At 38.9% G+C, this 23,363-nt stretch overlaps 1 protein-coding gene and 1 long non-coding RNA gene across 22 annotated transcripts in view; one reads left to right on the top strand and one right to left on the bottom strand.

Moving 5' to 3' along the window:
- Positions 1-15,570: 15,570 nt before the first annotated feature.
- On the bottom strand, positions 15,571-19,604 carry LOC109248221 (uncharacterized). Its single transcript, XR_002071967.2, has 3 exons — positions 19,498-19,604; positions 16,170-16,240; positions 15,571-15,825 (listed from the first exon to the last, which is right to left on the bottom strand). It is a non-coding gene; the product is annotated as an uncharacterized LOC109248221 (long non-coding RNA).
- Positions 19,605-19,760: 156 nt separating this feature from the next.
- RIMS1 (regulating synaptic membrane exocytosis 1) overlaps positions 19,761-23,363 on the top strand; it is a 489,827-nt gene continuing 486,224 nt past the window's right edge. For 11 of the 21 annotated variants that reach the window (XM_019417684.2, XM_019417685.2, XM_019417717.2 and 8 more), the window contains exon 1: positions 19,841-20,356. In XM_019417684.2, the coding sequence (XP_019273229.1) occupies positions 20,193-20,356 (164 nt within the window). In that variant the 5' untranslated portion in view covers positions 19,841-20,192. Of the gene's footprint in view, positions 20,357-23,363 lie in introns of all 21 variants that reach the window. The other 10 variants (XM_053904729.1, XM_053904728.1, XM_053904727.1 and 7 more) reach the window with 8 other exon arrangements.

Here is a 23,363-nt window from a genome sequence, read left to right as displayed (position 1 = left end):
GTCTCCCTCTTCCTCTGCCCCTCCCCTGCTCGTTCTTTCTCTTTCTCTCTCAAAAATAAATAAATAAACTTAAAAAAAAAAGACAAGTTAGAAATCAGGCAGGGCCTGGAAACTCTGAAGACAAAAATCCACGGACATCACTAACTTGCTGATGATTGCCTCTGTTTATTTGCAGATTTGCTGTGACAAATAAAAGCTACATGCAGAGGATCCCATCCTGTTGAGGTGTACAACTTATTCTACCAGCTTTAAATAAAGTGTGATTATTTCAGATATACTTCTAGAGTTCACTTAATGGAATTAACAATAATTTGAGACTTTTTCTTTCCTGTGCTATCAGATCATTGTAATTACAGGAAGATTTTAAGAAAAAAATTATTTGCCTCATAAAAAATTATGCATTTGTGCACAGCTTTTTTACACTAAAATATCTCTGCATTTTCCAATGTTACTTATATTTTATTTCTTATACTACATAATATTATAATATATTATGCACTTGAACTCATTTGCTACAGTGTTGTGTATCTTTAATATCATGTATGCAAAGCAAATAATTTTTGCACAGGGCAATGCCAATGCACCTTCTAGAGTAAATGTGTCAGTCTAATCAGTTGACTTGATGGAAAGAGTGAATGTCTGTTTCCTCAGGAAAGTTCATAACGCATTTGTCATATTTGGCTATCTGTATGACTTCTTCCCTTTCTTCCCTCATATCATACTTAAATGGTATCTTCACAGGAGACTTTATTATCCAACAACCTCTTTGCTTCCTTCCTTCCTCCCTCCCTCCCTCCTTTCTTCCTTTTTCTTTCTTTCTTTCTTTCTTTCTTTCTTTCTTTCTCTTTCTTTCTCCCTTCCTTTCTTTTTTCCAAAGATACAGTATGTATAAAGAACTCCTTCATTTAACATTGCCCTATCCACTCTTCCTTTTTTTCAGTATTCACTCTCTCTACTCTTTATAGAATTTTTCTTACAGACATAATCTCTGACACACTGTGTATTTTACCTATTTATTTTCTATCTCACCTGTCTCTATACATATACTCTATGGAGGCATGGTTCTAGCATATTTTGTTTACTTCTGTGTCACCAGCCCCTAAAATAGTACCAGGAAAATTGCAGGCATTCAATAAATATTTACTGAATTAAGTAATTAGTGATTGTGGTATGTATTGTGTCTCACCCAGTTCTCTACTCCCAACAGGTGGAAGTAGTACTGCAAAATAGGCAAAATCTCTTTCAGTGTATTTAATGCAGCTTGTGTGAGAATATAAGAGATAACTTGGTGGCTGATGTCAAGTTATACTCCTTTTCCTATCAGAAGTACTGAGACCTGAAGTCAGGGAATTGAGTGATGATGATTATTACTGAACTCCAGAAGCTCAGGTGAAAGAAAACATGGACTGAATTAGATTCATATTAGCCTTCTGTGTGCCCTTCCTTTAAAGGGTCCACACCTGGAACAAATCCGTACTGATGGCATATGGTGGCAGGCAGAGGTGAAGCCCAGGTGATACAGCAGGCAAACAGACCATTATTTTTTTCATGGGCCTCCCTCATTCATAATAAGAAAGATCTAGCTTCCCTAGAGAGGAGCCACCTCACTTCTTCACCACTACACTATGGAAATGGGTGAATGATAGCTTATTTAATTTTCAAGTGGCTTGAGGAGTGGTAGCCTCTACTGTAGAGACAGCAGTGGACCTAACATGTCCCTATACAAAACTCTTTCAGGCTCTTCCAACCTAAGTGAAAATCTGCCTAATGACACACAATGATCTGACTCCAATTCCACTTGTGATGTACCTATTCCTGAAGATTCCCCTTCCAGGAATAGAACCCTCTTTTACTTCTTACCCAGTCACCCTTGATTGTGAATTAACAAGGCATTATTTCCCAGTTTTGTAGGGCTAAAACTTTTAGGGTGGCCTTTGACTTTTTCAGTTAAGATAGTGAAAGAAATCCTATCACACTGGTTTACCTATTTTCTTTTCTTGTATGTAAAATGAGGTCCAGAGAGCTGTAAAATGGTATTGAGAACCTCTCTCTTTCTACCTTTCTTAGTATGTAGCATTGTTCCTCTTGTCTACAAGATGGCTGCTATGACTCTAGGCATCATATCTATGTTCCATCCAGGAATTAAGGGAGGTGGAGAGGGGAGAAAAAGGGAGATGCTAGCAGAGATTGTCTTCATTATCAGGAAGCCAAAAGTTCTCCTGTTAGACTTCTACTTACATCTCATTGGTTAGAACTGAATCTCATGGCACTCCTAGAGGCAAATACTGAGAAGTATTTTTAACTGAAAACATGGTCACCCTCAACAAAACTGGGGTTTTCAGTTAGCAAGGAAGATGAGAGAGAATCAGTATTAAGTAGCAAAAAACAGTGCTTGTCACAACCTGTTACCTCTCCCTCACCTGCACATCTTCTTGATTTTTCTTTCCCTCATTTATCTCCTTTCACAATTTCCATCTCCTGTGCCATCTTTTCCCATATTCTTGCTCACCCCATGGACATAAGGCAATGACCATATAAACAACTCCTCCCCTTCTTCTATTCATCCTGCCATCTCCAGATTCCTCTTCTTTTAGGACCACTCTGTCTTTTCCTCATTCACAAATCTTCACTTATCAAAGTCCTTGGTCCTTTACCTTGTATTCAAGGCCTTCATACTCAGTCCCAATCTAACTTAATTTCAACTACTCTTAATGATACCAGTTTGTCCTCCAGCCAGTCTTCAATCACTTTTCTCAATTACTCATTGGATTTTTCCAGTTCCATACATTTGTTCATGCTGTTTTCCATTCGGAATGACTCAGGATCCTTCCTTCATTTAATTCTGTCAAAACCCTTCTAACTTTTCAAAGTTTTTTTCAAATTTGTTTTCTTCGAGAATGCATTCACAGATCCTCCCAATTAGAAATTTTCCTTCATTATTTCCAGTTCTCCTATTCCTGAGAGGGTTGCCATGAACATAGCACTCTCCACACACTGCCTTACACCTTAGGCCTTTGTGTACTCCATTCTACTTTACAATAAAGTGATAAGTGCCATGCAATTTGTTTTAATAGGTTTTGTTTCTTTAGAACAATTTTAAATATACAGAAAAATTGAGAGGATAGTGTAAAGAATTCTCATATATCTATACCCAATTGTTCCTATTATTAACATCTTACATTAGTATTCTTCTTTTGTTAAAATTAATGAACCAGCATTGATGCACTGTTATTAACTAAAGTCCAAAGTTTATTCAGATTTTCTTAGTCTTTAACCTGATGACCCTTTTCTGTTCCAGGATCCCTTCCAAGGCAACATATTTCATTTATTTACCATGTTTCCTTAGTTTCCTGTTAGCTATGACAGTTTCTCAGGATTTCCTTGTTTTTGATGACCTGGACAGTTTTGAGGAAATCCTGGGAACGTATATTTTAGCATGCCCCTTTATGGGAGTTAATTGGATATTTTTTCATGACTACATAGCAGTTATGGGTTTGGGGGAGGAAAAACACAAAGGTGAGATGCCACTTGCATCTCATCATTGAGGATACAGAAAACATGATTTATGACTATGGATGTTGACCTTGATCACCTGGCTAAGGTAGTGTTTGTCAGGTTTCTCTCCTATGAAGTTTCTCTTTTTTCCTCCTTTCCATTCTGTACTTTTTGGAGGAAGTCACACTATGTGCAGCTAACACTTGAAGAGTGGGGAGTTACACTCCACCTTCTTGAGAGTAAAGTACCTACATGAATTATTTGGAATTCTTCTGCATGGGAGATTTGTTTTTCTCCCCCATTTATTTATTTTTCAACCATTTATTTATAGCAGTATGGACTCATAGCTGTTTATTTAATTCTTTGGGTTATAATCCCCTACTACTTTATTTCTTTTTTTGCTCAAATTGTTCCAGCTTTGACCATTAGAAGTTCTTTCAGGTGACAGCTGTGTCCCTCAGCTATAACCCCCATTCATGTGAGTTTCCGTTGTAATTATTGTTTTTGAGCACTTCTTTATATTCTGGTACTACAAGATGCTCCAGGTTTATTTTGTGTATTTCCTCTCCCAGTCTTAGCCTTTCCTCTAAGGATCCCTGGTTCCTTTTGTTGGAGAATGGTATTAGAAGCCACGATCTAAGTGTTGGTGTGTTCATTGCTGTTCAGGAGTCACTTATTTTAGGCCTTCTCAGCTGACGAACCAAGGAAATATGTCTGTGCATATAGATACGCATACACATATTTCTATAAATATTTCTATATGTAACCACCTGTATCTATACCAAACTAAAGTATCCAACTCTAACCCATTAACATATGAATTATTCTAGCCTCTCCCTCTTATCTACAAGCTCTCACTCTAACAGTGAGAAATCTGGTTCTCATATCCTGCCATTTGATTGCTTAATTATTCACTTATAGTATGTATGTATAGCGGTATCAGAATTGTTAACTTATATCCCCATGGGAAACAATATTATCAACTAGAGAATTATGCTTCTGTGTAGTTCTCTTTGCCTTCAGTCTTTCAGACTCCACTCATTTAGAAAGTTCCTTATGGCTGACCCTTTTACCCCCACTCTCCTCAGTGAGGTTGTTTCATGCATTTGTAATACAGTTTAATTCTCTTATCCCAATCTGCATTCCTTCCTGGGAACTACCTAAATCACTTTTTTAAGTGCTTTTTATATATTGTACAGTTCAATGGATTATAACAAGCATGTTATGTTAAGTCTCCACCATTACAGAATCATCCAGGATGGTTTTAACGGCACTAAAAATTCCCTTGTGGCTTCACTAACTCAACCCTCCCCTCCTCATTTCTCACAAGCAATTGCTGATCTTTTCCTGTCTCTATAGTTTTGCCTTTTACAGAATATCATAATTGTAATCATGTACTATATAGCCTTGTCAGGCTGGCATTTTTCACTTACCAATATACATTCAAAGTTCATCCATGTCTTTTCATGGCGTGGTAGCCCACTTCATTATACTGTTGAATAATATCCCATTGTATGTGTATACTGCAGTTTGATTATCCACTCACTTACTGAAGGATATCTTCGTGGTTTCCAGTTCTTGGTGATTATCAATAAAGCTGCTATAAATATTAAGTTTTCACAAGTTTGAAGTAAGTTTTCAGCTGAATTAGGTAAATATCTAGGAGACAAATTGCTAAGATTATATGGTAAAATTATGTTTAGCTATGTAAGAAACTATCAAACTATCTTTCAAAGTGACTGCACCTTTTTGTATTTTCACCAACAATGAGTAAGAATTCCCGTTGTTCTGCATGCTTGTCAGTATTTTCAGTTTTATGGGTTTTTGTTTTTAATTTTTAATTTTTTTATTTTAGTCCTTCTCATAGCTGTGTGACATATTTCACTTTTGTTTTATAACTTTGTAATGATAAATCATGTTTCTCACATGGTTTTTTTTGCCATCTGTGTATCTTCTTTGGTGCATTGTTTGTTCAAATCTTTTGCCAATTTTTTAAATTGACCTATTTTTTTTATTGTTGAGCTTTAAGAGTTCTTTGTATATTTTGGATAAATGTATCCGATAAATGTATCAGATATATACTTTGCAGACATTTTCTCCCAGCCTATGGCTTTTATTTTCATTCTCTTAGTAGTATCTTTCATAGAAAACATATTCTTAATTTTTAAAAAGACTGACATCATTTTTTTCTTTTGTTGATCATTCTTTCAATTTCATCTAAAAATTCATCATCAAATCCATAATATTAAGATATTCTCTTATGTGTTATTCTGGAAGTTTTATAGTTTTGCATTTTATGTTTAGGTCTATTATCCACTCTGAATTTATATCTGTGAAAAGTGTGAACTAGATTGACGTCTATTTCATCTTTTTTTGATATAGATGCCTAAGTGTTCCAGCACTGTTTGCTTATAGGACGATTCTTCCCTATTCAGTTGCCTTTGCTCCTTTGTCAAAGATTTGTGTTGCTACTGCATCAAAGACTATAGTGTGAATCTGGTCTGGGCTCCATATTCTGTCTGTTTTATCTATGTTACTGTTCTTTTGTCAATACCATGCTGTCTTGATTACTGTAGCTTTGTAGCAAGTCTTAAAGTTGGGATAGCATGAGACTTATAGCTTTGTTTTGGCTTTTCTAGGTCTTTTGTCTCTCCATATAAACTTTAGAATCAGTTTGTAGATATGTATAAAACAGTTTGATGGAACATTGATTACAATTGGATTAAATCTATAGATCAATTTGGGAAGAATTGACATCTTAACAATATTGAGTCTACCAATGATTATAGAATATCTCTCTATTTATTTAGATCTTCATTGATTTCTTTCACCAGTATTTTGTAGTTTTCTGCATACAGATCCTGTGCATATTTTGTTAGATTTATACCAAACTATTTCTCTTTTTACAGTGCTATTATAAATAGTATTCATGTTTTCAGATTTCAAATTCTGTTTATTTCTGGTATATGGGAAAGCACTTAGATCCCTTGAGTTTACAATAATCACTTATTAGTTCCAGGAGATTTTTTTGTCCATTTGGGATTCTCTGCATAGACAATCCTATCATCTGTGAGTAAAGGCAGTCTCATTTCTTACTTCCCTATCTTTGTACCTTATTTTATTTAATTTTATTTGTTTTATTTTCTACCCTATTTCACTAGCTAGTACAGTCAATATGGGATTGGATAATGCTGGGAGGGGATATCCTGGACTTATTCCCAATCTTAGGTGGAAGAAAAGTATCCTGCTTCTTGCCATTAAGTAGAATGTTAGCTGTAGTATTTTGTAGATGTTCTTTATCAAGTTGATAAAGTTTCCTTCTATTCCTAGTTGTGGAGTGTTTTTATCATAAGATTTTTTAAAAGTGTTAATTATCAATATTTCTTTCATGGATTAAGCTTTTGGTATTTTTAAAATGATAAAAGTATGCAAAATGCTTTTTCTGCGTCAATTGATTCAGTCATGTCACTTTTTCCTATTTATCTTGTGTTATGATAGATTCTATTATCTGATATTCAAATATTAATTCAGTTTACATACCTGAAATAAAGGCCACTTGGTATAATTTTTTATACATCATTGTATTTGATTTGGTAATATTTTCTTAAGGATCTTTGCATCTATATTTGCAAGAAATATTGGTCTCCAGTTTTCCTTTCTAATGATGCCTTTAGCTGGTTTTGGTGTTAGAATAATGCTGGCTTCATTGAATTAGGAAGTTTCCCTTAGCTCTTATTTTCTGGAATAAATAGTGAATAATTGATATTGATATAATATCTTTTTTAAATGTTTGGTAGAACTCACTAGTGAAATCATTTAGGCCTGGTGTTTTCTTTTACAGAACATTATTGGTGATTTAATTTATTTAATAGATATAGGCCTGTTTATATTATCTATTTTTCTTTACATGAACTTTGATCATTTGTGACTTTCAAGGAATTGGCCCATTTCATTTAAGTTACTGAATTTGTGAGTGTAGAGTTACTCACAGTATTTATTATCCTTTTAAGTTTCATGAGATCTGTAGAGATCTCTACAGATGACTACAGAGATGACTACTTTTCATTTCTGATTTTGGTAATTTTTGTTCTTTTTCTCTCTTATTTTTTATTTAAAAATTTCTTTTACATTTATTTATTTTTGATAGAAAGAGACAGAGCACAAGTCGGGTAGAGGCAGAGAGAAGGAGACACAGAATCCGAAGCGGGCTCCAGGCTCGGAGCTGCCAGCACAGAGCCCAACGCAGGGCTCGAACTCACAAACCGTGAAATCATGACCTGAGCCGAAGTTGAACACTTAACCGACTGAGCCACCCAGGTGCCCCTCTCTCTTATTTTTTATTAAACTGCATAGAGGTTTTATCAACTTTGTTGATATTTTCTAAGAATCAGTTTTTAGAGTTTGTTGGTTTAGAGTTTGCCGATATTCTTTTCCCATTTTCTATTATACAGATTTCTACTCTAATTTTTTTTAAGTTTATTTTACTTATTTTGAGAGACAGAGAGAATCCAAGGCAGGCTCCATGCTATTAGCATGGAGCCTGAGGCAGGGCTTGATCCCATTAACCTTGAGATCATGACCTGAGCTGCAATTAAGAGTCAGAAGTTTAACTGACTGAGCCACCCAGACACCCCTCTAATTTATTTCTTTTGTTCTGATTGATTTAGACTTAAATTGTTCTTCTTTCTCTAGTTTCATAAAGTGAGAGGTTATTGATTTTAGATCTTTCCTCTTTTATAATATTTAAATTTAATGCTATAAATTTTTCTCTAAGCACTGTGTTGTTTCATTCCCCAAATTCATTTTCATTTAGAACCAAGTATTTCTTAATTTCTCTTAAGACTCCTTTTTGGACCATGTGCTATTAAGAAGTGGTTATTCAATTAAGAAGCTGTGGATTTTCCAGCTATCTATTATTGATTTCTCATTTAGTTCCATCATTGTTTAAGAATATTCTCTATAGTATTTCTACTCCCTTAAATTCATTTTATTTAAATTTCATTCACTTAAATTCTTAAGTGTGTTTTATGCCCAAGAATATGGTTTGTTGTATTCAATATTCCATATGAGCCTGAAAAAAATGTATATTCTGCTGTTGTTGAATGTAGTCTATAAATGCCAATTTGATCAAGTTGATTGATAGTGCTGTTCAGGTCAACTACATCCTTACTAGTTTTCTGCCTTCTTTATCTATCAGTTACTAAAAGAAGGGTGTTGGAGTTTTTAACCATAATAGTAGATTAGTCTATTTATCTTCAAAGTTCTATAGATTTTTTTGTAGTATATTTTGATGCTCTGATATTAGATTCATGCTGTATAAAAGTTGTTATGTCTTCTTAAGAGTTGACCCCTTTATAATTATGTAATGCCCCCTTTTATTTCTGACACATTCCTCTGCTCTGACATCTGCTTTGTCTGAAATTAATATGGCCACTCCAGCTTTCTTTAGATTAGTTATGTTGACTGTTAGCATTGTATATATTTTTCAATTTTTACTTTTAAACTATGTAACTCTGTATTTAAAGTTATTATAGACAACATGGTTGGATGTTGATTTTTATTGACTCTGACCATCTTCTGTTCTTATTTTGTGTATTAAGACCATCCACATTTAAAATGATTATTGGGTACAGTTAAATTAGCATCTACCATATCTGTGTCTATTTTCTATTGATTGTACTTGTACTTTGTTGCTTTTATCTTATTCCCTTCTTTATTTGCCTTTCCTGAATTTAATTGAGAATTTTGTATGATTTCATTTTCTGTCTTAAAAAAATTTTTTTAATGTTCATTTATTATTTTGAGGGAGAGAGAGAGAGAGAGAGAGAGCAGGGGAGGGTCAGATAGAGGGAGACACAGAATCCAAAGCAGGCTCCAGACTCTGAGCTGTCTCTTGTGGTTTGCCTCCCTCTCTGTTTGTATCTATTTTTCCCCCTTCCTTCCCCCATGGTCTTCTGTTAAGTTTCTCAAGATGCATATATGAGTGAAAACATATGATGTCTATCCTTCTCTGACTGCAGGAAACTACAGATACTGGCAGAGATGTGGAGAAATGGGAACCCTCTTGCACTGTTGGTGGGAATGAAAACTGGTGCAGCCACTCTTGAAAACAGTGTGGGGGTTCCTCAAAAAATTAAAAATAGAACTACCCTATGACCCCGCAATAGCACTACTAGGAATTTACCCAAGGAATATAGGAGTGCTGATGCATAAGGGCATGCCTACCCCAATGTTTATAGCAGTGCTTTCAACAATAGCCAAATTATGGAAAGAGCCTAAATGTTCATCAACTGATGAATGGATAAAGAAGATGTGGTTTATATATTCCACAAAATACTACTTGGCAATGAGAAAGAATGAAATGCCATTTGCAGGAACACGGATGGAACTGGAAGGTATTATGCTAAATTTAATTTTTTATTGAGCCTGTTTCCCTAGGCTGTGGCCATCACAAGTGCTTCTTAATTTCTCCCATTTCCTTAGGTGAGATCAGCAAGGCTAGAAGATTTCTACAGTTGGATTAATACCTTTCTCCCTAAGTGGGATAAGGCTATGTTAAAATATTTTCCTTAATAAATAACATTCAGGGTGTATTTCAGAATGGTTACTTTCTTCAATCCCCTTTTAGAGCCATAGGAGTAGTTTTTGGTTCTTCTCCATGAGAACCTGGTGGGGTTCCTAAAGATAAAATTGATGAAGTGCATGTGGGAGGTCCCCCTAAGACTACAACTTCCAGGATTTTCTCATTCTCACACTAGCCTTCAGTCAGCTACAGCAATTTGTCAAAACTAACTTCTAAGTGTTCCTACCAATGATTGGCTCTGCCCCCACTAAACTGATCTCAGCTGTGATTCTCTGTATTTTCCTGTCTTTCCAGATTTCAGGGTGACAGTTTGCCTCCTGGTTTCAATTTTCTGATGGATCTAAGAAAAGTCATTACCTTAGAGATCAGTTTTTTTTCTTTTTTTGTTGTTGTGAGGATAGGAGTGACAACTTTCAAGTCCTTCACATGGCAAACCTGAAACTGGAAGTCCATGTGTAGTTTTTAATCTGTCCATTGACTACCACCACAAACTATCTGCCCAGTGAAAATGACAGGCTGTCTCTATATATGGACCAAACTGAGCCATGGACTATTGATTGCTGTAGCAGGTAAAGAGGAAGTAGCACCATTACATAGTATCCCAGTTTCTCCTCTTGAACAAGTAGGCCAGGACAGGGTATTATTTTCATTTTCAGTGGATCAGGTCAACCTGACCTTTGACAAATGGTCACATTTTTTTAAGTTTATTTATTTATTTTGAGAGATAAAGAGAGTGAGCAGGGGAGGGACCAAGAGGGAGGGAGACAGAGAACCCCATGCAGGCTCCATACCATCAGTGCAGAGCCTGATGTGGAGTTTGATCTCATGACTGCAAGATCAAGACCTGAGCAGATATCAAGAGTTAGATGTTTAACCAACTGAGCCCAGGTGCTCCAAAGTGGCCATGTTTATTAACATTTAGTATGCAACATATGATTCTATTTTGATCAAGTCCCACATGAGAATGATCAGAGTTAAGGGGAAAAATAATCTCTACTCCTCTTGCCAGTAAAATATGAGTTTCTTTATAGTTCCTAGAAAATGTTTAGATCACAACAGGGGGTTTATTTCCTGGTGCGAGAAAAACAACCTATTTTATTATTACAAATACAGAAAATAAAAAACTGTATGTTAGATTCTTTCCTAGAAATACTGATATACAAGCAAATTCTATAGTTTTCCAATTTCTTGCTAACTTCCAAGAAAATAATATTTAGGCTTTTGTACTCTAGGCACACAATTAGTTTGAGAATTTCCTTGATATAAGTAAATATTTCACAAAATATATTTTTATAATTGAAGCATAATTCAACTTCAGGTGATAAATTTATCCTAAAAGACATCAATGATATGTTCTTATATCCCAGTAGTTGTCTTATTTTAGGAAATGATGGCATTACTTATAATTAAAGTTAATAATTCAAAAATACTCAAATTTGGGGCAGAAAGTCAGAAGGAAAGGTAGGAACAGGGAGAGGAAAAGAGAGAGAGAGAGAGAGAGAGAGAGAGAGACCTCATGTAGATAGATGTTTTTGGAAATTGTGGATCACAGAGCAAAGGTGAGATATGTAAAAATGGAAGATTTAATCTGGAATACACATGCTGCTGAGGTCACCTGAACATAAGATATACCTGAAGGGTGGAGGCTATCCACAGGAGAGGGCCAATAACAGGACAATGCTTATGTCCCAAGGATTAAGTAGAAGCGAAAGGCTTCCAAGGGGCCCTAGACTGAATCACATGAATGTGACTGCTGAAGTAAGAACAAGGGGCCACAGGACAGAAGAAACCATAACTAAACCCAAATTTGCTTTTGAAAGACCTTTTCTTAATATGGCCTTGGGAGGTTGGTCAGTTTCCTCATCTGCCCAATTCACTGTCGAATCTCAAGAGTTTGATGCTGAGCCTCAAACATAAAAAATGGGAAATCAGTCACCATGAAAATGACATAAAGGCCATAGTGAAATCTGATGAGTCTCGGTCCCAGTAATTGTGAATCAAAGGAAAGCAAAGTAATCGCAAACTTTACAAATTGTTAATTCTGTTGAAGACAGTGGTTACTACAATGGCAATGTTAATAAATTATCCAAGTATAGTCTATTCTGTGATAAACATCTGAATCCATTTTTCTGTTTCACTAAACATATGACACATTTTGTCTGTCAGTTTGGTTTACCCACTTCTGTTGCTGAAACCTGCTAAGGAAGGACAATGATCTACCCTGGTCATACTAAATAGTGCCCCAAAGAATATTAACACTACCTACCCATTGTTGAAAATAGTAAATATGATAATGCCTGTAGAACATTTAGCAAAGGTCAGGAACATATAATATGCTCACTGAGTATTATTGCTAATAGCAATACTTAGGATATTTAAAGGAGATATATTGTCTCCTTTTTACAGATAAGGAAATTAAAGCTCAGGAAAATTAAGTTACCTCATCAGTTCTGTAGGGCTAATTAGTGACAGAAATAGGAGTGAAGTCCCTGTGTTCTTCTTTCAGTTTTCCCACTTGCCTGCAAGGGCTGTGGCACTGTGGATAGAAGCAACTGTCTTATCAAGGGCTGGCCTGTATAGGGTTGGATTGTTCATCTCAAATTTGGGAATGAAAAATAGGAAAATAGGCAAGAACTTGACGGGAAACAGTCTCTGGGGTTGGATTCAAGTCAGAGAATTCTAGGAAGCAGTACTTATTTAAATCTGATTTTTGAGGTCTTTGTTATAGTAAAATGTTATTTTAACAAAAATATACTTGATAAATGTGAACTCTAATAAAGTTTTTTTTCAACTTGTTAAAATTTTTAGTACTTATAAAACAATCTAGTCTTAGGAATTATTATCCAAATCCATTTAGTTTGAGAATTTTTTCAGGATGATTTTAGCTTTGTAGGTAGGTAAAAGTTGATATTTCTTTTTAAGTCAACTCAACTTGTGATACTTTTTAAGGAAGAGATTGATTGTAAATAGAGGAGGATCTCACTCACACAGCTGGGATGATAGCATTTAGACTTTGACACTTCAATCCAACCAATATAACTCTCAGAAGGCACTCTCAAAACAATAAAGCTAATAAACAGTTGAGGCATCTAAGATGGAGACTCTTCATTCCACGTAGAATCAAAACTGAAGAATTCTCAAGAAGTGACTCAATGCAAAGAAGGAAATTGGAAGAGAAAAGAATGTGGGGAAATTATTCTCAAACATTGCCAATTAAGCATTCTAAGTTTGACCAAAATAGAAGATGATCAGTCTCAGAAGAATGCAAAAAAGGCCATGAACTCTGATTTTTAATCAGTAGACAAGCATTGAAAAGAAATAACTCAAAGAAAGAATAGCTCAGAATATTAATTGCTTGGAAGAAGTATGTCCAAGGCTGATATTGTCCATGGAAAGAGAATAGAATGATCTATCTTCTTCTGATCCAAGGACAGAGACATTCCCACACATTGAATTCCTCATGAAATAAATGACAATAGTGGAACCTTACCAAAAATCAAATTAAAATAGGTATTTGGCTGAATTTGAGCCAAAATCTGATATCCCATTTCAGCCAAATACTTTCAGTGAAATCTCTTGAGAGCCAAATGTTCTTTGAAGCCAAAAGACTATATTTTTGCAAATTACTATAACTATGTATAAATAGGATGACCATATAATTTATCATCCAAACAGGGACATTTTTAAGTGAAAGGAGATGCTGATGATAATAATGCCGGTAAAATAGGCACAAACTCAGATGGTTCTGGACAAATCAGGACATATGATCACCTTATATATAAACCATTCTTGTGTAATAGATTATGATTAAGCTTCATACAAATGGTAGTGAAAAAAATATAGGAGGATACTTAACTGAAGTAAAAACTCTAGGATTATAGTTCACCAGTTAGTTAAGCTTGCATCTCAACAGTATTGAAGATATTCCTAGCTAATTTATTTCAAAATTTTCTAACAATTTAAAAATACTTAAACAATTATAACGAGTATATAGAACCTTGAAATCGCAATTATGCTCCTTGCTCTTATATGAATGTGCATTTGTATGCCCACTTCTGCTGATTATACATTAGTGGGTTTTTCACTTTTGTCATTGTGGAGAGAGCAACAAAGGCCCCTTAAGCCTTCAGGCCAATCTTTGATAAAAGTAATTTTACAAGGACGAGTTGTCTCTTTTTTTAAACTTTGGTTAAAAAATAACATTATGGCCAGAGGGATCAATTAGCAAATTAAATGCAAATATATTTCTCTTTTTGAGAGTTTAGATGATGATGATGATGATGATGATGACGACGACGATAATAGACGATTCTTGGTATCCCTTCTGCACCACCTATCCCTCCCCCCAAAACACACACACACCAATTCCCTATCTCCATATATGGAACCACAACCCACCCACTTCTTGCTCAGCCCCACACAGGACTCATAATTGATATCTTCTCCTCACAAATTCCTCACATCTCATCTGTCCGCAGGTCTGTAGGTTCTACCCCCAAAGCACATCTTGAATGTGTCCACTTTTTTCCACTCATACTACACCAGTCCAAGCCACTCACCCTTGCTGCCACCTGTTTTCTTGCCACCCACAGACACAGTAATCTTCTAAAAAATGTAAAGAATATCATTCAATTCCCTGTTTAAGTTCTTCAATTGCTTCCCACTGCACAAGAGTAAAATAGCACTTTTTGTCGTGGTTGACTGGGCCCTATAGGAGCTCATCTCCTGGCGATTTCTCCTCTTCTCACAATAATCCCACCTCACTGGCTTACTTTCTTTTCCCTGAGAGTTCTGCCCCTTCTTGACACAGGGCCTTGTCTCTGATGCTTTCTTCAGCTTGTAACAGTCTGTGCTCAGTGATTCTTAGGCTGGTCCCTTCTTATCCTTCAAATCTCTGCTCATGGGACCCCTTTTTAGGACTCCCGTGACTACCTATCTTCCCACAGTGTACTCTCTATTATCTCTGGTAAGTTATTTTCTAGAGCAATTATAGTCCAACTGTTCTTGTGTGTTTATCCATGCCCTCTCTCCTCAAACTGCATTGTAAGCATCTAGGGCAGAGGTTAACAAACTTTTTCTGTAGAGAGGCAGACAGTAAATATTTCTGGTTTGGCAGGACATATGCTCTTCCATTGTAGGATAGAGACAGCTATGGATAATACTTAATCTATGAATGTGGTTGTGTTGTAATAAAACTTAATTCAGAAAACAGGCTTTTGGCTGTGCTTGGCTCATGGGCCATAGTTTGCCAAGCCTCTCTAGGGCCAGTACCTTATATGCATTGTTTCCTCCCATATCTTCAGTGCCTAGCACAAAGCAAGTACACATATTCACAACCTTTTGTCCTTAACAAAATCCTGGAAGGTAAGTATTATTATTTTCATTTTATAGATTAGCTCAGTGAGATTTACTAATTTACCTAAGCTCAGAATAAATACTGTATTAGTTTCTTTGGGCTACAGTAACAAAGTACCACTGACTGCAGAAACATCTTAAAATGATAGAAATTTATTCTCTCACAGTTATGGAGAAGTTCAAAACTACAGTGTTAGCAGGGCTGTGCTTTCTTTGAAGTCTGTAGAGAAAAATCCTTCTTTGCCTCTTCTAGCTTCAGGTGGCTCCTGGCATTCCATGGTTTGGGGCAGCATCACTCTATTCTCTGCTTCTGTTTTCACATGGCCATCCTCTCTCTGTGTCTCTCTGTGTCTTCATGCAGCTTCCTTTCTGGTATGTGTGTGCCATCTCTCCTGTTATGAGGACACTACCCATTGGATTTGGGACTCATCCTAATACAGTATGAACTCATTTTAGCTAATTTCATTTGTAAAGACCCATTCCCAAATAAGGTCACCTTCCGAGGTTCTGAATGAATGTGAATTTGGGGTGGGGAGAGGCAGTATTAAACCCACTACAATTCTCAAATGGTAGAGTAAGGATTTGAACTTGACACCACTTCAATGATTTTCCACTTTGAAGTTATAATCTCGGCTATTAAGTTAAATTAGCAGTTAGCAGTGGTGTCCAATTTTAGAGTTATTTTGAGAAATGATGATTTGAGAATATCAGTGGATAGCAGAACTAAGAAACTTACCTTAGAGGAGCTTTGTCTAAGTCATTATTTCTGACTATTACTCAGACCATAAGTGTTGTCCTTCAGGGCATCTAAGATATAGAGATTTAAGACATTAGGGATACAGATTTGAGACATTTCCCAAAGATATCATTGGTTGAGCAAGAGAATTACATTACAAGTTTCATGGTCTCTCTAGTTAACATCCTTGGATACCATGCTTGTAAGTCATGATTTTCCCCAAAGCTTTAGACAAAGCATGTTTTCCCCATGAGGGGAGAAAATGAAGCTCTCTTACAGTCCAAATACATTTGGGAAATACCAGGCCAAAGCAAGTAAAACAGATTGCTTTACTGCAGTAAATAATTGCTTCATAGCATGCTTTATTTGTTAAGGTGGCTTATGCATTTCTAAGAGGGAGGTATTGTGTACATTTTTCTAAGTTTATTGGACATTTTTGTAAACTGCCTTCAGAAACTAATCATCTGTGCCATACACTTTGATAAACTACTTTGGGTGTTTGCTTGCTTATCTAAGCACAGATAAGGTCTACTTTTCTGAAAGTAAATCTGTACAAATATACTTCTTTGGATTTTGTAAATTGGTTTTGAACCCCTCCATAATGGATGAGATTCCTGACAGGAGAGACACTGATGGGTTGTACCATGGCACTTACTAATTTATTGGTCAATTCATTTACTCCTTTATTCATTTATTTACTCACTGATTTCACGTGCACTTGTGGAGCCCAAGGTAGTAGCTATGAACATAAAGATGATCAAGACCAGAAGTCTTTTCATTAAGTCATTCAGATAATACACGTCAATCACTATTTCCCAAAGTAATTCTAATAAATGAAAACCACTTGTATTAGACTGAATTGTCCCTCTAAAACGCATATGTTGAAGCCCTGATCCCTAGTACCTTACAATGTAAGCTTTAGGACTTTAAAGAGGTTAATCAGATTAAGTGAGGTCATAAGGGTAGGGCCCCAATCCTATAGGAATGATATCTTTGTAAGTAGAGGGAGAGATAGTAGGGATGGGCCTGCACAAAGAAGAGGCCATGTGAGGACACAGCAAGAAACTGCCCATCTACAAGCCAAGAAGAGGCCTCAGTAAAAATCAATCCTGCCAGCATTTTGATCTTGTATTTCTAGCCTCCAGAACTGTGAGAAAATAAATTTCTGTTGTTTAAGCCACCTAGTCTGTGGTGTTTTGTTACAGCAGCCCTAGCAAGCAAAAATACCACTGTTAATTGTTTATTAGGCCCCTGCCTTCAAGAGCTTTATTTAGCTAGCTCTGATGTCTACTGAGGACTTACACTTCCTCTATTTGTATTTTAGAAGAATTTCAAGAGGTCAATTTGATTATAAACCTCTTGAGGACAAGGCCTTTGTCTGTTGCATGTCTACATTGACTAGCAGAGAGACAGGCATTTTATAGAAGGAGTATATCATTCACATCTCAAACTCCTCTCTGTACGATGATAATTGAGAGATGGCCTAATAAATCTCTTGGAGAGAGCAAGAAATAAAAGCAAGAGAACTATTAAGTATTAGGCCCATAGCTAGATAGTTCAAATATATCTTTCCATTTAATATTTCTCTTCTATTTTGAGGCAAATATCTTTAGCTCATTTTTCCAATGAGAAAACAGAAGTTCAGAGAGGATAAGTGATTTTACCAAAATCATGAAAACATTGGAAGAGCCAGAATTCAAACTCACTTTTCCCCTGAATATATGCTGACGGAAACAAGTAAATTTTTTTTTAAATGACAAAAAGATGATTAGAATGTTTTCATCAATTGCTTAATTAGAGGAAAGAGAAAATCTGGCTAGGCATCAGCACTTACGAAAAAAGTTGGAAATTTTAGTAGACTATGTTTATTTCAGTGACATCATAACTGACATGGCTACCAACAAGTTAGGCCAATATTAAGTTGTGCCAATAAAAGTAATGATTACAAAGCACTTGCTAAGTGCCAGATATGCTTCTTTGTTCTTTATATGTAGTCTTGAAACTGCTCTTCAGGAAAAGTAGTGAAAAGACATGAGTGTGTCCAGAGGCAGTACCAGAATGATCAGACTTGAAATTATGCTACACAATTACTGGTTGGATAAACTGGCAAGGTTTACTCTGAAAGAAAAAATAAAGATGACATGATAGCCATCTCAAATAGTTGAAAGATTTTCAGGTAAAGAGAGATCTAGACATAGGAATAGAATTAAGAGGTAGGGAGTCTTCCATTCCTGAGAGTATTCAAATAGAATGCATTCACAGAAGATCAAGTACTTAAGTACTTGAAGATTATAGGACTTGAAGATTATAGGACTTGAAATTCCCTAAAGTTGAAGATTATAGGACTTTTAGGATTCATAAAAAATCACCATCTTCTTCTTCATTAACAAAGTTAGACTTGGAGAAAAAAATACATATGTATCAATGCTAGATCCTTTCTGGAACTAAAGAAAGAATTCTCCAGGAGAGACACATATCAATTCTGTCATCACCATTTCTAAGAGAGATACTCACTAGGAAACTGTTGTTCAATTTGTACTCTTCTCTATATTGATTCTTTTATAATTATATTAACAAAATTCAGTCTCTGGTTTTCAAAGCCTGTAACAATACCTGTTTTGAAGGGATTGTCTATTTATTTTTGTCTTTATCAGCAAGAGAAGCTCATCCTTAATGCCTATCATTGGGCCAAGCATCAAGCAGAAGCTTCTTACAGTAAGATGTGGTTGGGCGTTTTTTCTTATCAGGGATCAGTCTTTCTCGAGAAGTATCTACAGTGGCTGAGAAGTGAGTACATGATGATCATGAGCATCATTAGAGGAATTCAAGTAGATAATCCATTTGCGAGCACCAGAGAAGTGCGGTTACGTGATGCGATGGGGCTACCCGGAGCCCCAAATGACAAATTAAATAGTTGTCAGGTTGTGGGGCATCGTAAGGGGGAATGAGGATAAATTGCAGAACGGCCCCACTGAGGATGGGTCAAGAAAGACACCGCATACAATGGACCCAGAAAATCCAAGCTGTCGGAGGTGTGTGTGTATCAAAATTATGTTAAAAAAAAAAAATCACGTTGTTTTGTTGTTGCTATGAATACTTGACTAGTAAATGTGAAATATATCGTATCAGGAAAAAAAAAAAACGCGTCCACGGGGTGTTCCATCCAGCTGTTCAGAACATCGTGGGTGCTCAAATAGTATTAACGCTCCACGATGAAGACGGTAGCGAGGATGATGATGATTAATGCAATCCATGGGAAAATAGGGCTGGGGACGATGACACAGACGAGAGACCAGGAAAGGGAGGATGACTCACGGGTGAGGGGTACCTGGGGATAGAGCGATGTGGCGTGCACGTTGGCGAGCGTGGGGGGAGAGGCTGGGGCACGAGTGGCTCTGACCTGGGGAGTGGGCGGGTGGGTGCCCGTGGGCGGAGCGGCTCCGGGACTGAGTGGCTGGCAGCTATGTCTGCGAGAGCAGCAGCATCACCCGGGAGCGAAGCCTCCGAGACTCCGCCTAACTGACACCCAAAACTCTCCCTCTCCCTCCTGCAGCCCCAAACTGGAGGCAGCCGAGCCTGGGAGCAGCCTCGGCGGCGGCGGCGGCGGCGGCAGCCCCGGCCCCAGCCCCAGCCCCAGCCCCGCCCCCGCCCCGCGCGCCCAGCGCGCGACGCCCGGATCGGCCGAGCCTGGCGCGAGCCCTCGCCCCCTCGCCGCGCCCGCCGCGCCTCCGCCTGTCCGCCCCCGCCGGCCGAGGCTGGGCTGCGGGAGGCGGCCGGGCGGCCCCGAGCCGAGCTAGGGCGACCAAAACAAAGGCAGCATCCGGGGCTGGGTGGATGCAAACAACCATGAAAGACTGGGTTCTCTCTCTCCCCGGCTCTGCTGCTGCCGCCGCCGCTGCTCCTCCTCCTCCTGCCGCCGCCAGGAGGGCTCCTCTGTGAGGGGAAGCAGGGGCGCAGCTGCTGGGCGTGAATCCGAAAGGTGAGAGCCAGGGAGCCAGAAGAGGGGGCGTGCAGGCCACGAAAATGTCCTCGGCGGTGGGGCCCCGCGGTCCTCGCCCACCCACGGTGCCTCCCCCCATGCAAGAGCTGCCCGACCTGAGCCACCTGACCGAGGAGGAGAGGAACATTATCATGGCAGTGATGGACCGGCAGAAGGAAGAAGAGGAAAAAGAAGAAGCCATGCTCAAGTAAGCCACCCCTGGCCGCGCCATCCGTGCCTCCGTGCCTCCATCGGTCCATTCGCCACTCACTCACCCAATCCTCTCGGCTGAGTGTGGGGGAGGGGCGGGCGAGGGTGCTGGGTGGGGGGCGGAGGCGCCCGCCCTGGGGCCAGGGGCGCCGGGTTTGAGCAGGGGAGAGGTTAGGGGGACAGGAGGACGGAGGGGATGCCACCGAGCGGGAAGCCCGGGAGCCAGGAGAGGATGTCTTGAGGCTGGGGTGCAGAGGAAGATTGGGTGGAGAGGGACCACCCTGAGGGTGGGGTATGCAGAAGCTGAGAAGAGCTGATGCCGCCCAGGTGGAAGGGCCCTGGGCTGGGAACAGGTTAAGGGCCAGGTGATGAGTGGAAGAAAGGGGAGGTGGGATGGATGAAGAGGTGCTGAGAACAGCTCCTCTTTTCCTGGAGTTGTTCAGGAGGTTGGGGTTACCCCAGTGAAGGGTGCCAGTATTTATATAAGAAAAATGCTTCTTTGAGTGTTCATTTTGGTACTCATTCATCTCCAGATCAAGACTGGGTCTTTTTTGGGCAGTTGCCATCTTTGGTAACCTGCCTCCCCAGCTTCTCTTTAATCTTTTAGTCACAGTCTTCTTCATAGAATACCTGTGTGAAGATACATTTTCTTACCCATACACAATGCCATTGGCAAGGCAAAGTTTTAAATAATGGGAGAAGCTGATGGGGACTCTGGCCTGAACAAAATAGAGGTTCCTCTCTTTGCTGGTTTCCAAGAGACCCCTGGGGCCTGCTCAGCTTCTGGTGGAAGCAGTACAATAGGGGATCAAATATGCGCACACATCCCCCCTTCCTTAAAGCCTATCAGCCCTTCAAAGGCTGTCTGCCCAGTGCCCCATTTCCCCCTGTCTGGGGAGGGGATGGGGCTTGTTGCTGGTAGTGCAGGGGTGTGTGACACTTCCTGTGCTGCTGCTTATCATATTCTCAAACAAAACTGCTTACAAGGTACTGGCATCCAGGCTGGGTTTTCCTTGCTCCTTAGCATCACCCATAGAGTGGAGCTGCAGGGGACTTCGACTCTGCCTTCCCTGGTCGTCTTGTATTCAGGAAAGTTTTCAACTTGGGGGTAAAGGAATTTGGAGACCCTGATTGGGACTACTTTGTTGGTGTCTCCCGTTTAGACCAGAAGGTGTATCTGGGGGCAGAGGATTGGCATGAAAAGCCAAAGGGAACCTGTTGCATCTGGAGTTAGCTGAGAGGGAGGAAGGGGGCAGGGAGGGAACAGGCGTGACACCCAGGCACAGAGCACACCCATCAGGGCCTTCCCCACCCCAGAGGATTGCCTCCTGAAGACAAGATGCTGTCACTGAAGGTTTCTTGTGCTTCCTCTCAGTGCAGCAGTGCCTAGAAGGAAAGGAAGGGAGGGAGGCTGCATTCCCAGACTGATGGGTCCCCACCAATGTAACTGCCACCCAGATGGGAGAGGGGGATATTGAGCAAGTGCTGTCGGTGCTGGGCCACAGCAGAAGAGTAGAAATCCAGTCATTCCTGCCCTTTCATTGTAGACTCAAAGGGTCCGGAAGGCCAGAGCTGGCCTTGTTCTATAAAGAGCAGCAGGTTTCTGGATTCCCTGCTCCTTCTCCTCCAAAAGACAAACACTTTAAGCCTGCTGGCTTGAGGGAGGCAGAACCCTTGTTAATCTGCTGCCTGTCCCTAATGCAACAATGACATCCCTGGTGCTGCAGGCTTCCCCTCTTCTGAGACTGGAAGTAATGGATTGTGTCTGATGGTGCTGCTGTTTGTCTGTCTGGTTGTCAGTCCGTCTGTCCTCACTGGTTGCAGTCCCTGCCACCTGTCCTGGAGATCTTTTTTATGCTGGTCAGGATTTACAGGTTGCTACCGTTCCTTTTGGTGTTCACTGCAGATAGCAGGTGGATGGAGGCCTCCAGCAGCCAGCAGAAAATATGAGCTGCTGCTCCATGGTCCAAATAGGAAGGGGAAGGCACGGTGCAAGTAGTGGCCATCACTCCTCTTCGTTTGCTGTTTCAGGATGGTGGAGAGTGAGAGGTTTTAAGAGGGAGAGGGTGAGTTTTAGGACAGAATTCCAAATCTGCCAGCTGCCTAGGATAGCATGGTAAGAGTGTATGGGGTTATGTGGACAAATAAGACAGTGAAGAACACCGTCCAATGCTCATGTCTAAAACATCTTTCCCACTGCTGTTCCTGTGACTGCTTTGCACTGGCTTGCAAATATTGTTCCTTTATTGCAAAGATTCACAGAATATCGCAGTGTGTGATGCTGTTATACAACAGCCCTCTATAATCCCAGACCTCTGCATTAACTTTATCAATCAGCCTCCTCTGTTAATGTCTTGGCCTTTTGTGCAGTGGCAGACTGGTGAGTGTTTTGGAATCCCGGTTTGCTGCCATGTAAGCGTGTCATATTGTCTGCAATTAGTGGAACAGTGCTGTACTTTTTTCTAGAGGGCACTTTATGTCTTAAAAACTGGTGATTGTAGAGACTTTTCAAATGACATACACATGTGGGAATTTAATGGCACAGTCATAGGTGGTGGCCTTTCCTAAACTTTGCATAAAAATAGATTGGAAAACATGCTGCTTTTCACTGGGCATTGAAGTACCGTATTTGTTAAATCAGAGATAAGTTTGTATGGTAATGCTTGGTCCATCATATCACATATTTGAGAAATTACTTTCACAACAGGACCTACAAAGCTGAAGTTCTGGTAAGAGCAGTTAGACTTAAAATTCACTTTTGTTCATCACTGCAGAACCATCACCTTGAGCTACCCCATGTGCATGTTCTCTCTCTCTCTCTCTTCCCAATGTGTATAAATATGTAAGGCACTAATAGAACATAGAAAACTAATAGGTGAATATGCCAAAGAAAGATTACAAAATACAATTAAAATGTATTTGTACAGTTTCATCAGCCTTGATTATAAATTACTACCTGAAGCAGTTCTTGATAATATCTTTAAATGTGTGTAAATGGAAAAGAA

Source organism: Panthera pardus, unplaced genomic scaffold, assembly GCF_024362965.1.
Source record: "Panthera pardus isolate Hobbes unplaced genomic scaffold, ASM2436296v1 HiC_scaffold_17, whole genome shotgun sequence".
NCBI classification, from domain to species: Eukaryota; Metazoa; Chordata; class Mammalia; order Carnivora; family Felidae; genus Panthera; species Panthera pardus.
This window is presented reverse-complemented; position numbering and strand designations above follow the sequence as displayed.